We start from the raw sequence: 17,598 nt of genomic DNA, 5'->3' as shown, positions 1-17,598 counted from the left end.
TAATGGAACCGGGGTTGCCGCGCAGAAATATGTCCTCCAGTTCAGTTTTATTTTAAAAAATTGAACTGCAAAAAATCGGGAGTTTCGTAAAATTGTTAGACTACAGGGGTTATTTAATAAATTTGGCGTCGACGGAGTACCGATCGATTACTGAAAAGTTCAATGGGTTTTTCATAAAATTGATGGACTTCATAATTATTTTAACAAAGTCTAGGGTTTTTTACAAAATTCACGGAGTACGGCACGATTACTAAAAGTTCAGATTTTTTTTGTAAAGTAAAGTTGCACAAAGTCCGAGGGGTTTTCCGTTAAATTGATGGACTCCGTGTTCATTTTAATAAAACTCGGGGTTTTTTTACAAAATTTACGTCTCTATCTATTTCTCGACGGCCGTTGTTTTCCGGCCTACTTAGCTCATCTCCCTGGCCAGGACCGCGACGCGGTTTCAGTATTAAAAGATTGGGTAAATGTAACATTAGTTAGATCTCAGCCCTCCAAATCCAATCCAATGGCTCTCGGCATTGGGCCCGCATGCAGGCAAAAAAAAATACCCCAAAGTGGCTAACAGACGGGAGACAGGAGGCGGGGACGGAACGGACGGCGCGCCCTAATCCCGCGCCGGCTGGGAGGACGCAGCGCCTGGCCGCCGGGCCGCCGCCGCACCTACCGCGGGAGGCCCCTGCCGGACCGCAGCTGCGGGAGGCAGCGCGTGGCCGTCGGACCGCCGGGCCGCCGCTGCGGGAGGACGCAGGGCTTCCCTCGCTCCGCCGCTGTGAAGCCGCTAGGAGCGGGGACGCCGCCCCTGCCGTGGTAGTCCTCCTGCCCTGTGCGATGCCGGGGACGCAAGGAAGACCTCACGGACTCGAGTAGGAAGCGCGAGAAGGAGGCCACGGTGACGGCCGCGACTACCTTCTATCTCTAGATCATGAGGGGCGCGAGGGACACCACGCCGCTGAAGGCGAGGAAGCCCAGCCCGAGGCCAAAGCCGCCGCCTTTGCCACGGCGAGCGGGCCGGACCGGTTGATCCGACAGCGAGACGTCGACAGCGTCCGGCGAGGGAGGCGGAGAGGTACGTAGGCGGCGGGGATGGCGCCGGCGATGGGGAAACGGAAGGGGATGGCGAAGGCCAAGCGGCGGCGCCGCGCTTCCCGCGCTTGGAGGATAGGGAAGGCTGCTTCTTGAGGCGGCCATGGTTCTTGACGATAAGGTCGGCGAGGGAGGTGGGGAAGCCGGTTTGGACAGGGAGGGGCGGAGCGCAGCGAGGAGGTGCCCGAGGCAGTCGGACGGGCGTTCCTTCGGTGGGCTGGGCATAGGCAGCCGTGCCCCTCGCCGGCGAGCATAGGAGGACGCCGGCCTGGGCGGTGCCGATTTCGGGCGCCGTCCGCTCCGTCTGCTGCATGGTGGCCCTGAAACGGATTATTTTTTGCCTGCATGCGGGTCCAATGCAGAGAGCCATTGGATTGGATTTGATGCCTCAACTATTCAATACAAGCTGTAGTATCTGAATTCACGCACTAACTCACACCACCACACGCACACACTCACACACTCATGCCCTAGTGCGCAAGCTAGATCTACCCCTATATGAAGAGACTGCATGTGACTGAGAAGTATTCGAAGTTAACTAGGCTTCGAACGTGATGGGCACGTCACCCTGACCATTGTGGCACATCCACGCGTGAGGCAACAGCTACAAAACCTGCAGCAGGAGAAATTGGAGAAAACCCCGGTGAGACACCAGGCGAGCCCGAGGCTCGAACCCTGGTGGGCAGGAAGCCACCCACCGGCTCCTGCCACCCGTGCTACGCGCGGTTCTCCATTGGATTGGATTTGGAGGGCATTGCCACCCAATGTCACTGAAGCTGGGTCGTCTACCCGCACGAGCAAAGATACTTCGTGGGGAAGGGCTTTGGCTTCAAGCCACAACTTTGACATGTCGATGATCTCGATATGCTACACGGTGAGGCAGTCAAAACCTTCGTTTCTTCGTGGGGAAGGGCGGCTTCAAGCCGCAACTTTGACAGCTTCATCCTCCAACCTCTGGTGCGGCGGTGGATTGTCGAGGGACAGTTCCTTGTACCGGTGACGAAGACGACCGGGAGATCCTTGTGTGGACCAAAATGTAATTTTTTATTTTTTAGGAGTGCCTTTGTAAGAGTTGCAATGTAAACCTTAAGACATATATGTGAAATGCAATCCCGGTTTCTAAAAAAAAATCAAAGAAACTATTACTATTTAGAGTATTAAATACAATATTAATTATAATTTTTTGCGGTGCTAATTTTCTAGACGAGTCGATTAGCTACAGTGATGTTATGGCAAACATTTGCTAATCATGAATTAATTATTCTTGTTAAATTCATCTCGCGAATTAGCCCAGATGTTATGCAATTAGTTTTATAATTAGATTGTATTTATTACTTCTAAATAACATGATTCTTTTTAATTAATGTAATAGAGCTAAAGTTTAACTCTCCGGAACCAACCACCCCCTAACTTTTGCGGTGGAAATGTCACTTAGGAGGTGTTCCAGTATATTACCAACAAGGAATATTGACGCGCTAACGCCGAGCCTGCAGGGCAGGTGTGTTAGGCCTTTGGTGGTTCGTCCGCTGCAAAGTCAGACAGTTCAAATAACGAAAAGATGGCAGATCAAACCAATACACAGTACACATAGGTATTAAGTGGCAACAGCCACAGCCCATAGAGCTCAAAGATGTTGCCAAGCCATCCAATCATTCATCATAGAGACAAAACAAAGATAGGTCAATTACAAATGTAAATAATAAAAGCAAAAATAGCAGCATAAGTAGGGGTCTCCAGGTTGTGCGGCATGCCATCCATAGTTGGTCGGTCTCCTTTGAACTGATACCTGGAAATGAATTAGTACTCAATTTGTTGAAGAGAAAACATATTACAGAATGAGATGATATTGATGCTTTTGGTTCGGAGATAAAAAATTATATCATCATCTCAGATTTGTAGTTGTTTAGAATATTAAAGAAAACCAAGATTATTACCTCACTTCCTAAAACCAAAGAACTTGCATGAGCAGCCAACAATGAGAAGAGGAGAGGAAAGGAAAGGACCTTTGATCCAAAGGGCCAAACTTTTAGAATGAAAGGCGAAACTAATACCACCTACCAATTTCATGGCTGCACCTAAAATTCTTTAAAAAAAAGGATCTTGTTTATGGTTCTTGCTATTTGAAATTGCAATTCATGAGGTAAAAGTCTGCAAAGAAAGATATGTAATAAAATCTATTATCTCTTAATTTAATAATAAAGTGCATAGCTACATATGGTTGCTGCACTGTAGGGCGCCTCGAGCAACATTTCATATCTGATGCTTTAATCAAATGATCTGGCATTGCTGGAGAATAGAATACTGCAAAAAAAAAGGAGAGGAAGTGAGGAAATAACCAAGCTTATCATGTTTGAAATGAGAATTATAATGGGAAAAAAATACTTGAGTAATCCATAGACTACACTGATTTTAATTACCTTCGTAACCTATGAAATTCTAGTATGCTAAAATCATACTATATACTAATTTGAGATAAGGCACTTCAGAGCATTGAGTATGACAGAGCTGCAAGATACATCCAAATATATTTTAAAATATTATTTATTTTAATAAAGAAACGAATCGATGGAATTTCTAATAAGCTTAAGTCAGAGCATTGTGTACTCAACTATACAAAAATTTGATACCTGCAACTTTCACTTGATAAGTGTTGGTTGCCCCCGGTCCACTTGACGAAACAGAGATAAATGAAATAGCAGAGATTAAATCAACATGATGGGAAATATAATTTACAAAACTGATAACAGTCATCTAAATTTTTTCCATAGCTAAAATATATCTTGTTTACCATTCAGATGTAGCCAAAACTGCTCACATGATTTCCCAATATCGAAAGCAAATGCAAGGATGATTTATGAGGAGATATGAAAAGTATAAGAGTTGAGGTGCTAGATTTGTGTCATGATGAGAATAAGATTTAGAACATTGGCAAAAAAAATGATCAAGTAGATGTAGTTTATCATCTTTTCTTTTGCGATTCAATTGTATTTTATTTTGTGAGAAGAACAGCATCTTTCAACTACTGAAAGACCTACAATTTTGTATCTAATTTATTTAGTTTGTTTATGATGCATAGGTGTAGGCATAACAGTACTCGACTATGACATAACTACATTTCTGCAGCTAAATTCTGACCACTGACTCTGAGGTGCCTCACCGGGGATTGCTGCATGCTCGACCACACCTGCTTGACAAATCTGTATCAAACTCATGAGCAGCCACTATGGTTGCAGGTTTCCACCAACTATTTTGATAATCTGTCTTTCATTATTTTAACCAAGCAACAAATGATTGTACAGTAAAGAAATTCTGCATTCTAAAAAGAACATTTGCAGAATTAAACAAAGTCACTTATAAGTTATAACTAATCAGCATCAAATCAATTACCTAGTGAGTTCTATTAGTATTATACTACTGTAGCTTCTATATGGCAATTAAGGTACATCACATGTTTTTCTCAGTATTAGCAGTCAAATCAAACATTGCACGAATAGCTAAACAAATTATTGAGGTCCAAGATGCGAGAAGTCATAGGAGAATGCAATCTTTTTTGTTCTACCACAAGTAGCAGTTGAAGGAGTGGATGTTAAGATGGCCTCTTGCCTTGCCTCTATTCTCCCGGCAAGTCGCTGCCTTCTATTTTGGCCAGTCCAGACTCCAGAGTGGCGCATCTGAATGATGCATGAGATGCAATTGTGCCATGTGCCATGGAGAAGGACCAACGAACGGTCAGTAAGGAATGTCATTGCAAGGAGGGCAAATGAAAGAATCAAGAGTTCACTTTGCTTGTGAAATCCTAAAACATAAGGTGGACTAAGATAAAAAAAAATAACTTGGTAAGAATGGAAAACTGTGAAATGTTTGATGATAGAGCTTTCCTCCTCTTCTTTAATTTAGAAAAATTATGAATATACAAAGAGCATCATAGTTTCGTTGATTGTTTAGAAATCCATATAGGCTTGCAGAAAAGATGGATTCATGACCTCTGGACAAACAATATGCAAGCATTGCCACTCACCCATTTATGGAGGATCAAATAAGGGAGAAAGCCTGTTGATTAATGAGTTCACAAATTATGAAAGTACTGATTATAGTTGGATATATACCAAACTCACAGGCATATCTATCCAGGTAGTCCATGTAAAATAAGATCTAGAAATGGATAGGTATTGAACAAAAATTCAATGTACAAAATTATTGGCAGTCAAATTGATATAATGTTGGTAACACTATACTCAGCAGGCCACCATGAATATTAACCACTGATTGTAGAAATAACACCATGAGAAGGGAGGCTCAAACATTACTTAGCAAAAGGGGTGTCAGAAAATTTAGTGTGTCCTCATGATGGTACAACGGGTAGCTCCATGCTCTAACATACCTGCACAACTGAATTTGGCAAGCTACAGATTGTAATCAGCACATACCCAAATGGTACTTAGCATGTTCTTAGATGTGGTGTACAGAGGTGAGAGGTTCATGACATGTTCATGTAGAAGCTGAAAGAATAACACATATTAATCAGAAGATATCAGAAAGGTTCATATAGAAGCATATTTATTTATTAGATATAATCAGTAAAACCATTAGCCAGTCCATCTAGCTATTTGGTATGGACCTCTGATTGGTACGTCTAAGAAAAAGACCACACCTCAAAAATAGAAAGGGAAATATTCGTGCGTTTACACAAAATCATCCCCTACTAATTTGTAAAAAGGGGAAAGAATTAAGATCTATCTGAGAGGGGGAGGGGGGTGGGGGGCAAAGACTGGACAGGCAAGCAGAACACCAGAGTAAAAGGCCGCCGTGCAGGGGATGCGGGAGGAGACGGAGTGCCTGCGAGGTCCGTAGGCGCCAGGCACCAGCACCGTATTCACTTTGACCATTGAGGCCGCCGCCAGCACAAAAAACCAGATTTGATGTTCACATCTGTGGCAGGCACGAAGCAGGATAAGGGTGAGAGCATGGCCTTGAGCTCAACGGGGACGGCGGCTTGAGGGTGCTTACTCGGTATGGAGAGGTGAGCGAGGAGGAGCATGCGACCTCCATTGCCGGCGACACACAAGCCTGCGTAGGTAGGATGGGATCTGGGCCTGGGGACGGGGTGCGCGGCTCATGAGGGGGGAGATAGAGGCGCGGGCTCGCATCCAAGCTAGCGCGACTCTCCTCAAACCGAAACCATGATCCCTCTTCCTTTTGCCTCCTCTCGCTTCTGTCGCGTTACCCGCGGCACCCGCAGTGGGAGGTAGTAAGGGTGTAGCAAGAGCTTCAAATATTGTGTGCATGTTTGGATCACTGCTACCATTTGCTGCTGGTCCCATCTTCCTACCACTTGTGCCGGATGCACATTGCGGCTGCTCTAACAATCGCTTCATCCTCCGCAGTCGCGGTAGCTCTAGTGTGAGAGGTGACAGCTGCGGTTGGCCTTCATCGCAGCTGGCAGAAACAACGGTCGTGGGGTTGGGCCAGAGCGCCACCTTGGAGAAGGCCGTCGACGGCGATGGAAGCGAGGGTGGGAGGCGATGGAGAAGGCCGTCGAAGCGAAACGAACCAGGCGGAGATGAATTGGTCGGCGGACAAGGACGATGCGTAGGCCTCTCGCAGTCCTTGCGTGGGCCTCTGTCGCAGTCACAGCGCATACGATGGACACAATCTGCTGATGGTCGCCAGTGAGGCGCGGAAGGCACGTGGCCAGCAAGGTCGACGGCGATGGAAGCGAGGGTGGGAGGCGATGGAGAAGGCTGTCGAAGCGAAACGAACCAGGCGGAGACGAATTGGTCGGCGGACAAGGACGATGCGTAGGCCTCTCGCAGTCCTTGCGTGGGCCTCTATCGCAGTCACAGCACATACGATGGACGCAATCTGCTGATGGTCGCCAGCGAGGCGCGGAAGGCACGTGGCCAGCAAGGACGCGCCGAGCTCTGGATGGGCTCCTTTTCTTCGAGCGACATGGCATATTTGGCAGGCTCTAAAATTTTATCGTTGTTTGCTTAATAGTCAAAATTTGGCAGGCCAAAGTGAATATGGCACAGCCCAGCTACAGCTCATAGGGTATAGCTAGGACATGAGGTGGACGGCCAATAGGCTCACCCCAATATTTGCTGGCAGGCTAAGAAGTTAAGGGCGTCCGCAATGGTTAGCTATTTGGCTAGCTAAATCTAATGTGGCAAAAAAAAATAGAAAAGAGAGTAGTCACTAGTGACGAGCAAATAACTGATCTATTTCACATAGTCCAAGAATATGTGAGAGGAGCGTGTGTGTCCAATAGTATTAAATAGTCTTTTCTCTTCCCTCCCACCTCCACATCAGCTGACCAAATGGGTAATACTAGTTATTACCATTGCGGACGCCCTAAGGATGGGTGGTAGCCATGTAGTGGCACAAAGTTCAACAACCAGTCTCTGCATGATTTCATTGCACAATTATTTAGAGCAAAGCAAAGTAACCAGTCTCTGCATGGCTTCATTGCACAATTATTTAGAGCAAAAACTAAGTAACCGAGTTGGATGAGTGTCATAAGCATGAAACTCCTCTCAAATCATATTAAACTCTCCATTCTATCTTCTCATAAATATTCCATCACATCAGCAAAATTAAATGCTCATGAAACTCTAGTGAAACTCCAATGAGATTGGCCTAATACGTACTAATACGTACTGGCAGTTGTTTGCACCATATATAGGCCCTGTTTGGATACTCTAACTAAGTTAGAAGTTAGAGTTAGTATCCAACTCATGACCAACCATAAACTAACTCTAACCAAAGAGATGTTTAGATGGAAAGGTTAGATGGACAATAAAGTCACTTTTTCTATCATTTGGGAGGGGAGAGAGGGAGGAAAGGTGGGGGCCATCCCAATCTAACCACAATAAGCACCTCTAGGAGAGGATAGTTTTTTTTGGTGGGTTAGATGCATCTAACTCCACTCTAATCCCCTATTTGAATACTTTAGGGTTAGATGTGTCCCAAAAAGCTAAATCTAACTCTAACCCTAGTATCCAAACATGGCCATAATATTACTTGTGATTTTGTTTACCAAACATGACCAATGTTGACTATATTGTTATGCTAAAAAAGTTGTGACATGTGGGTCCCACATGTCATGCTCGCTATGGTAAAAAATGTTGGCATGTTTTAGTATTTTGGCTTGTTAACCATACAAACATGTCTAATAAGACCCAATTTTGGTCATGCCCTAATCAGTGTTTGCCAAGTTTTTGTTTGGCTATTTTTCAAAGGCAACCATCCAAACATATCATTATACCTAACCTTAAAATCATTAGCACCTTGTCATAAAAGTAAAAATACAATCTTGATGGATGGAATATTTTATACTAGAAAATATTAAGAAGGATTTGTAAATGCTCACATCTTAATAAAATGAAACGTGTCCTTAGCAAATATCTCTTCGAATTGTTAAATAAGGAGGAAGTTTTTCATATTGCTACTTAGAAAGAAGTATTTAGGTAATAAAATCCCTTATACAAGTACAAAACCAACGGGAGTTTCTCGCTTCTAGTCAAAACTTACGAATGTAAAGTGTGATTTTTACAAATGGAAAGTACTAAAAATGTACGAGTGAGAGCAGTCTTCACCCTCAGTTTTTCTCATGAAGTATTGAAATTTTACCAAGTTGACTTGTTTCTCCAACAGCTTAGTACACCACTTCCATCTCCACCACGACGACGGATTGAAACTTCGAGTGAGACGAAGGGGGACGCGGCGGGCTATGCTTTTTTACCTGAACTTTTTGCTGCCTCACGGATTGGATTGATCCACCACCACACTGGAGTACGGGTGATAAAAGGGTCTTAAATTTTAGTCCAGGTAATAATCTAAGAGCATGGACTTTGAAATGATCTGGTTTTTATCTTATAAAATCTTAAACTAAAATATATACGGATTAAATTCGATTGTGAAGAGAGGGTCGGGGATATAGGATCTGATTGGTTCACTTCAAAAACGTTGGCAAGCCCATAAGTTTTGGCACTTGTTTAGTTGAAAGCCAAAAAAACAGCCCATCCAACTAAGTGCTATTCAAAATATACCAATATTTTGGTATTAAAAATTGGCATGCACATATTTTAACATGCCAACATTAAGTATCAAACCAAGCAGCCTCATAGTCCGTTGCCACCCTATGCTGGACACAAGACTTTTTTTTTTATGAGATTGCTGGACACGAGACTTCTTCTAGCCCAGCAGGGCCCATAAAGAGAAAAATCCCTTTGCCAGCCCACAACGACCAGCGCGTGACCGCGTCCCTGGTCGGTCCCACAGTGCAGTTTCTTTTTCGGAAAAGTCTATACCACCCCCTCACTTACAGAAAGTGAACTACATAACTTCCAACCTATGAAATGATCTATATCACCCTTTGAACTTTCCAGAACCGATCAAATTACCCCCTAAAACAGTTTTGAAAAACCATTATAAATCACAAAAAATCATAAAATAAAAAATCCAATTGTGTTGGACTCCAAATGAGTAGATCTATACAGTAAACATATAATATGGTTCGAAATCGCGGATTTAGTATATTTTTTTACAGCTATGAAGAAAACATAGATTTAAAGCTACAACAAAAAATATACAAAAGTATACCATATTATATGTTTACTGTATAAATCTATTTATTTAGAGTCTTACATAATTGGATTTTCTATTTTATGATTTTTTGTGATTTACTGTAATTTTTCAAAACTGCTTTAGAGGTAATTTGACCGGTTTTGAAAAATTCGGTGGGTGATACGGTTTCCTAAGTTGGAACTGATGTAGTCCACCCTATCAGGGAGTGATATATATATTTTTTTTCTTTTTTTTCCCGTTTCCCTCCCCACGGTTCAAATTCTCCCTTCTTCCGACGCCCAAACCCCAACCCCTCTCGACCCTCCCCGCACTCATGGCGCCCGCCGCGGCCGTCGCCAGCGCCGGCGCCGGAGAGTCCGCCCGCCTCGCGCGTGAGGTGGCGCGGGTGCTGGACGACTGCCGCGCCTCCCTAGCCGTGCACCAGCGGAAGCTGCGGGAGCTCGCGGCCATCCGCGCCGCCTCCGGAGGCGGCGGCTGCTTCCTCCCCGCCTTCTGCGTCGCCGTCACGCCGCTCTTCGACCTCGCCCGCCGGTCCCCGGGATCCGAACGCGCTGCCCGCTTCGTCGCCGCCTTCGCGTCGGCGTCCGCCTCTTCGGCCGACGGTGGAGGGGACGGGTTCCTCGAGGGCTTCATTCGCTTCCTCATGACCGCGTCCGAGGCCGCGCACCGCCCCGCGCGACTCCGCGCGTGCCAAATTATCTCCGAGGTGAGCCAAGGAAAATTACTCTAAACTTTGTCTCCATTTCGTTTTTTCCCCCACTCGAGATGGGGGAACTTTATCTTGGTGAAAAAATAGATTCCCTTGTACGCTTATAGAATTGTTTGGATGTTAAAAGTGATGTTGTTGCTGTGTTTAATTGTGCCATTCTTTAATTAACTTCGGTTCAGCTCTCTTGTGCAAATATGCTCCAATAAAGCGCTAGTCTGGATGCTGCCCTTGTAGCAAATCCTTTGATTTCTTCAGCCTGCATCTCGAAAGTAAAATTTTGGTAGGGCTGTGAAGATGTCTGTAAATATTTATAATTCTGCTTGCAGATTATAATGCGGTTGCCAGATGATGCTGAAGTGAGTGATGACATTTGGGATGATTTGATTGATGCCATGAAGGTTCGGGTTCAGGATAAAATCCCTGCTATTCGTTCCTTTGCTGTGCGTGCATTATCCCGTTTTGCGGGTGATGGAGAGGATGGTGGAATTGTTGATCTCTTTCTAGAGACCCTAGACAATGAACAAAATGCTGTAAGTCAAATAATTCCTAATAACTTCCCAGTTATTATTAATATCTGACTTCTTCTTGTTGCATCTGATTGTTGGCGTTGTTTCATTTTTGAAGGAGGTCCGAAAGACAATTGTTTTGTCTCTTCCACCATCTAATGCTACATTGGAGAGTGTTATTGAATCAACACACGACGTTAGTGAATTAGTTAGGAGAGCAGCATATTCTGTGCTTTCAGCTAAATTCCCTCTGCAGAGTCTTAGGTAAGTAATCATATACATTGGGAGGAGAACAGATTAAAGCATACCTAACTATGTATGAAATTCACATTTTTTTACTGTCATTGAATTTATTGTTTTTGTTTTGGTTTCAGCATCAAGCAAAGGACTACTGTCCTTCACAGGGGCCTCTCTGATAGGTCTGCTTCAGTAAACAATGAGTGCCTGAAGATGCTGAAGGATCAGTGGCTTACTAAGTACTGTGGAGGAGATGTAATTGCCCTTCTCAGGTTTCTTGATGTTGAGACATACGAATCAGTTGGAGAATCTGTGATGGTGGTTCTTCTGAAAGATGGCGCTTTGCGAGTGCAAGATGGGCACAGTATTAGGCAGTACTTCGCTGCAAATGGTGAGAATGAAGGTAAATCCTACGAAACCACCCATTCTATCTCCTACTTTCCAATTGACCTTTCTGCAGAATTTGTTGAACAATTTATGTCTATTGTGAAATATTAAACACCAAAGAAGGACAAAGCAATTAACTACAACGAAAAGAACAAACCTGAATGATAAGTCCTGGCAATTGCTGTGTTTTCTCAAATTGCTTTGATTGGAAATACCAGAAAAATGAAGTTATCTCTCGCCATTCCTCCTTTTTCTGCTGGTTGACAATGGCATCCTGATAACATTTTTCAGGAGAACAAGTATCAAATATTCAACTCATGGATGCTGAGGTTGCTCTTTACTGGAAAATCATGTGCAAGAATTTGCAAGCTGAAGCGCAGGTGACCACCAGACTATATCTCTGCTTACTATATGGTATTTTTATGGTATTCTTGAAAGAATCAGATCATTAACATAGTACTGTCGCCAACTGTTCAATGTCAATAAACATGCCAAAGCGTGGCAGTACTAACTAGCTCTAGGATGCTTGGCATAGCAAAGAAGTGACTTCTAGTGAACGTGATGAGAAGAAATGATCACGTGGAAGCATCATTGATCTTATATCAAGTTTCTTATGAATCAGGATTGTATGTCCAACCATTGCGGGTAGAATGCTAGATGCCCGGACCACCCCAACATGTTGTAATATAACAAATGCTATTTCACAACAATAACAGCTTTGATTAGTTGCAAAGGCTGCAGACCGTGAGTTAATTACTTCCTTTATGAAATGAATTATCCTATGATTTTATCATTGACATTTGTTATGTATGAGGACATGATTTTAGGCTGACTGATTTAACAAGAAGATGCTGATAGGAAGTGAAAAGACACAAAAAAACCCCTAAATTCTTTCTCTTCTTTTTCTCTTTTGAAACCCATCATCAGGCTTTTGCTTTTGATATTCTATATCTATATAATATTACAAAGCCATCTCACTGCTTTGATTACATACCTCAGTCATGTTGTTTATCTAGCCTTCAATCATAATAGCCTCCCAATTAGAATTTGTTTGTCCCCAAAGGTTCTTTCTCCCAGTATATCTTGGTATCTCCTACTTTCACCTACCTCCCCCTCCTTCCCAGCCAGCTGACCATGTCTTTCTTATGGTTATCCACCTTCTGATAGATCATAGGATTGTTGGATGTAATCTTGAACAGGCATGGAAAGATGTGGTCTGCTAATTTTTATAAGATCTATCGAGATTATGGAAGTTTTTATGCTAGTTTTGCTCGCTCATATTGGCTTGTTCCTGGATAGCAATACCATTCTTTGAAGTTTAACAAGCAAAAAAAAAAAACTCGACCGGGCGGGGGAAAGACCGCCCCTGCGGCATTATATTAAGAAGAGGCCAAGTTGACCCCGGCTGAGAAACCCCCCGAACCCCGGCTCTTGATCTTGGGTCTGGTGCCACGTTCCTGGGACCGTTACCCAACGGGCCGGGACCAAGCTGACCACTCAGCCCACTGGGTCTGGCGCCACGTTCTTGGGACCGTTACCCACCGGGCCGGGTCCAGGCTGACTACACAGCCCAAGCCATCAAGAGCACAGCGAGGGGGATTTTTTTCCGCAGGCGGGGGAAATCCGCCCCGGTGGGGGTTCGAACCCCCCACCTGCGGGTGCCGCCGGTTGCGCCCAGACCGACTGAGCTAACAACCTTAGGCGAAGTTTAACAAACATCAACACTTTATTTATCAAATCAGTAATTTTTCTGCAGGTCAAAGGCTCAGAGGCTGCAACAACTACAGGTGCAGAAGCAGCAGTTTATGCTTCCGAGGCTTCTGATACAAATGATCTTCTAGACAATGTCCTTCCCAGCACAATTACTGATTATGTTGCTTTGGTAAAAGCACACCTTTCTGCTGGTAAGCAAGAGTTATAGTGGGCTGCTTTTTTCACAAGAGATAGAAGTTGAGCATTCTTTGTACACACTGACTAATTCCTTTGCTTACTTGGGCATCACAGGACCAAATTATCAGTTTACATCAAGGCAACTGTTGTTGCTTGGTGAAATGCTGGAGTTTTCTGATACAATGAACCGAAAGATAGCGAGTTCTTTTCTGCATGAGCTTCTGGTCAGGCCTCTTGAACATGAAGTTGATGATGATGGGAACCAGATTGCAATAGGAGATGGTGTGAGTCTTGGAGGAGACAAAGAATGGGCAAAAGCAGTGGCAGAGTTGGCCAAAAAGGTGCATTCTTCTGTTGGTGAATTTGAGATGGTGGTCTCCGCTGTTGTTGAAGAGCTGGCCATACCTTGTAGAGAGAGAACAGCTGACTTCATGCAGTGGATGCATTGTCTTGCTGTGACCGGTCTTCTTCTTGAGAATACTTCTACCCTACGGAATCTGCAGGTCACAGCAATCGGGCCTTCACAACTGCTTCACTCTTTGTTGCTTCCTGCTGTAAGTCCAATTGTTCTATAGTCCTCTGCGTATACTGGATGCTACCTTATATGCTAATATTGTTCAGCTTTCGTATATACAACTGCACTTGCTCTTAAGGCTATTGCATTGGGCTGAATGTATGAAGTTTCTGTCCTTGATCTTATCTCTTGCAGGCAAAGCAAAATCATGTTGATGTACAAAGGGCTGCTTTAAGATGCCTTTGTCTTCTTGGATTGTTAGAGAATAGACCTAATGCAGAATTGGTGAAGCAGTTACGTGTATCTTTCATCAATGGGCCTGACCTCGTTAGTGCCATGGCATGCAAGTCCTTGATTGATCTTGTAACTTGGCATGGTCCACAAGAAATAGATCAGGCCATTGGAATTGAATTGCCAGATCCTAGCTATAAAAAGTCTCAGTTCACTCAAGTTGACCTTTCTGAAATGAATGATGATGATCTAAACATTAACGTTCTTGATATTCTATTTTCTGGTTTCCATAAAGATGACTGGGAATTCAGTCTCGAGGGCGATAACCATGATAATGTCCCAACCATACTAGGTGAAGGTTTTGCAAAAATTCTTCTTAGTGAGAATTTTCCAAGTATACCTTCTGATTTGCACACTGTTATCCTATCCCAACTCATTAGATTGTATTTCTCGGAGGAAACTAAAGAACTTGAAAGGTTGGTTTGCTCATGTGTCCTCTGTTGTTTCAAGGCATTTGATTGGCGCTTATTCTAACATCTATCTTTTTGGGTCCAGATTGAAACAATGTCTGTCTGTCTTCTTTCAGCATTATCCTGCACTTTCAGACAAGCACAAGGCAAGTTGATATAGCATACAATACGTCCGACTGAAACTATTTATGGTACTTAATCCCAGATTAAATTTACTGAGTGAAACTTTCTTTTCAGAGTTCTATCTGTAGTGCATTTGTACCAGTCATGAGGGCTATGTGGCCTGGTTTATATGGTAACGCTGGGGGTAGTCCGCATGTTATTTCGAAGAGACGTAAACTTGCAGTCCAAGCTTCTCGTTTTATGGTGCAAATGGTGCAAACCCAATTATTCTCAACAGAAAGTATGGATCAAGCTTCTAAGAGTCCTGAAAGTGTTTCAGGTTCAGCAGATGTGTCGAACAGTTTTAACATCAGTGAGGAAGGGCTCGCTATCCGCATAGCAGTGGAGGTATGCTTAAATATTCTTGGGGATGCATATTTCTACTATTGTAGGATGCTGAGCTAAACATCCGACAACTTTAGTTAAAAATTATATCGTACAGGTTCTAGAGGAAAAAACTAACATCAAATCCTATGAATGTTCTAGGTAGCCAGTTGCCCAGATAAGAAGACCGCAGCTGGGAAAGCATATGCTTTGGCATTGTGCAAAGTTGCTGTGCTTCTTAGATTCCGGCAATCAGAACAGAAGGCCATCAAGTGCATGAGAGGCCTGATTAATTCTTTGGCGGCTTCAGTGGCTTCCGATAAGGAGCTCATGAAAGAGCTAGCTCAAATGGCAGCACGGCTTAGATCGCTTGATGCATGCCCAGACAAAGAATTGCCACAGGATGAAGTCGAGGCCATATTCAGTATGTCCGATGAATTCTTAGAACCCATTTACCATGTTGATGCAACTTTACATCTTCATAAGCTTGCCTTTCTTGTTAACCTGTCACCTTATTTTTGTTGTTTCTCAGAGGAACTAGGATTAGATGGTGGCTTCAAGTTGGACACCAATCAAGCAGTGCCTTTAACGCCAGCAGTGCGGCCGGTCCGACCTCCAGCTCCCTCCAGGAGAAGAGCAAGACGAGCGGCATCCTCCAGCGATGAAAGTGACGAGAATGAAGTTAACTTGCCTGCAGCCTCGGTGAACAGGGTTCCAGCCACTCCCAGCATGTCTGCCGCCCGTTCCCAGAGAGCAAGCAAGACTGCCGCTTTGAGCAAGATGTCAGCAAAGCCTACTGCTACTGCTGCTTCCAGCGGTGAATCGGACGACCAATCTGACCTGACGAGTGATGAGGATTCCTCCGGTGAGGATTCATCGTAGGCAGTTGTCTCAGGGTATGAAGTTTCTTCTGGCGTTCTTGACTGGAAAAACCCAGTAGTACCTATTTACAGTAGGTTGGTGAGATAATCTTATCTCGTTATGTATCATCTTGTGCTAGTAATCACCGTGTGATTCTGCAGTTGACAATGTTTAGTTGACCTCTGACATTGCATATGTATGGTTATTTAAAGCAGCATACCAATGTGCGTGTAGGTTGTGAGGTTTTCCAAAGAGCAGAGGGCTTCATAAGATTTTTCTTTCCTTCTTTTACAATTCTGAATCACATTATTCCAAACAACTCATCTGACATCTTTAAAATATGCGCTGCTCTTAGTAAAATGAAAATTATAGCGTTCAGGTTAAGCCTTTACTTGATCAGCAGTGACAGCAGAACACCATGATACGTAGCTACTCCTTGCTTTTCTCTCCTCTTCAAAAGACCCAGGTCTAAAGATCCAAACAGGGTCACGTCAATACTCTTTCTACTCCCATTCACACGACTCTCTTTTGCTTACGCGCTATTACTTTTGAGCAAGGCTTGGAGAGGTAGGGTTAAGTTAACCACTCCGCTAAGTCATCAATCAGAAGTTACTCTAAACATGTGGCCGCGATTAGTAATTCGCCATCAAAGAACATAGTGCAAACAAATATGAGGTTGAAAGGATGGCGAGATAGACGCGGGACGGCTCAGAATTTCGTTGAAATCCTCCAAGAGAGCTGCTACGAAAATTGCATCATGGACACCAAACTAGACTCCCGCGTTGGTCGGCCGCAAAGAGGAATCCTGCATCCGAAGACTGATCTGCCACAGTCACCAACTCACACGGTGTCGATCGATCTCCGTACGCAGATGACGCGAGGATGCTTTCTCCTTCGCTGAGGCCTCTCCGGACTTCCCATCGGCTTTCCGAATCCAGCTGCAGGCAGGCGCCGCGTTGTGCCGTGCGGCTGCGTACTGAAACCCCGCGTGCATCCCACGCCGTGACAGGCGAAGAGACCTTGCTTCTTCCAACTGAAGTAACCGGAAGGAAACAGGGCAGGTGTCCACGAGCAGTGAAGCCCGCCGGGCCGGCAGGTAAACGCTAGCATCACCACCCCCCTCAAGGGTTGCTGGGAACTGACGCGGTGTGTGATGCCTTGGCTTGACGGCTAGCGTTAGCATCAGGCTCGCCATCTATAAATACTCCTTGATCGTCTCCTAGCTCGATCGCCATCTATCCCTCTCCATACCCACGCAGAGACTAGCGGTAGATCATCTTCATCCAAGGGTCAGTCACGTATTGTGCAAACATGCAGGCCGCCGCCGGCACCACCACCACGACGACGACGGAGATCTGGAAGTGGCAGTGCGCCGTGTGCCGAGCTGATTGGAAGATGCTGCGCCAGGTGACCACCAGCTGCCCGCACGGACATGCTGACTGCCGCTGCTACCAGGGTACTCCGCCACCACCACTTCTGTCGGTACTCCAGAACTGAGGCACCCTGTGTCGAGGCAAGAGTCTCGTGGTTATCCTTAACTACGTCCTGACGGACGAGTGGCCGGACCCTGTGGTCCTGAGCCCTGCTCTCCCGGCCAACGGCCCCGGACCCGCACCCCGCTTAGGAAGGGTCCGA

General features: G+C 44.7%; 1 protein-coding gene and 1 long non-coding RNA gene across 2 annotated transcripts; one reads left to right on the top strand and one right to left on the bottom strand.

Annotated features, from left to right (window-relative positions):
- Window positions 1-3,251: 3,251 nt before the first annotated feature.
- Window positions 3,252-6,253, bottom strand: LOC120670076. Its single transcript, XR_005673041.1, has 2 exons — window positions 6,094-6,253; window positions 3,252-6,015 (listed from the first exon to the last, which is right to left on the bottom strand). It is a non-coding gene; the product is annotated as an uncharacterized LOC120670076 (long non-coding RNA).
- A 3,650-nt stretch (window positions 6,254-9,903) lies between these two features.
- LOC120669584 (condensin complex subunit 3-like) lies at window positions 9,904-16,215 on the top strand. Its single transcript, XM_039949373.1, has 12 exons — window positions 9,904-10,378; window positions 10,708-10,911; window positions 11,006-11,151; window positions 11,262-11,527; window positions 11,803-11,891; window positions 13,268-13,415; window positions 13,516-13,955; window positions 14,111-14,622; window positions 14,702-14,762; window positions 14,854-15,126; window positions 15,265-15,526; window positions 15,635-16,215. The coding sequence occupies exons 1-12, from the start codon at window positions 9,986-9,988 to the stop codon at window positions 15,982-15,984; spliced, it is 3,144 nt and encodes a 1,047-aa protein (XP_039805307.1). The 5' UTR covers window positions 9,904-9,985; the 3' UTR covers window positions 15,985-16,215.
- The last annotated feature ends 1,383 nt before the right edge of the window (window positions 16,216-17,598 follow it).

This window comes from Panicum virgatum, chromosome 4N, assembly GCF_016808335.1.
Source record: "Panicum virgatum strain AP13 chromosome 4N, P.virgatum_v5, whole genome shotgun sequence".
NCBI lineage: Eukaryota > Viridiplantae > Streptophyta > Magnoliopsida > Poales > Poaceae > Panicum > Panicum virgatum.
This window is presented reverse-complemented; position numbering and strand designations above follow the sequence as displayed.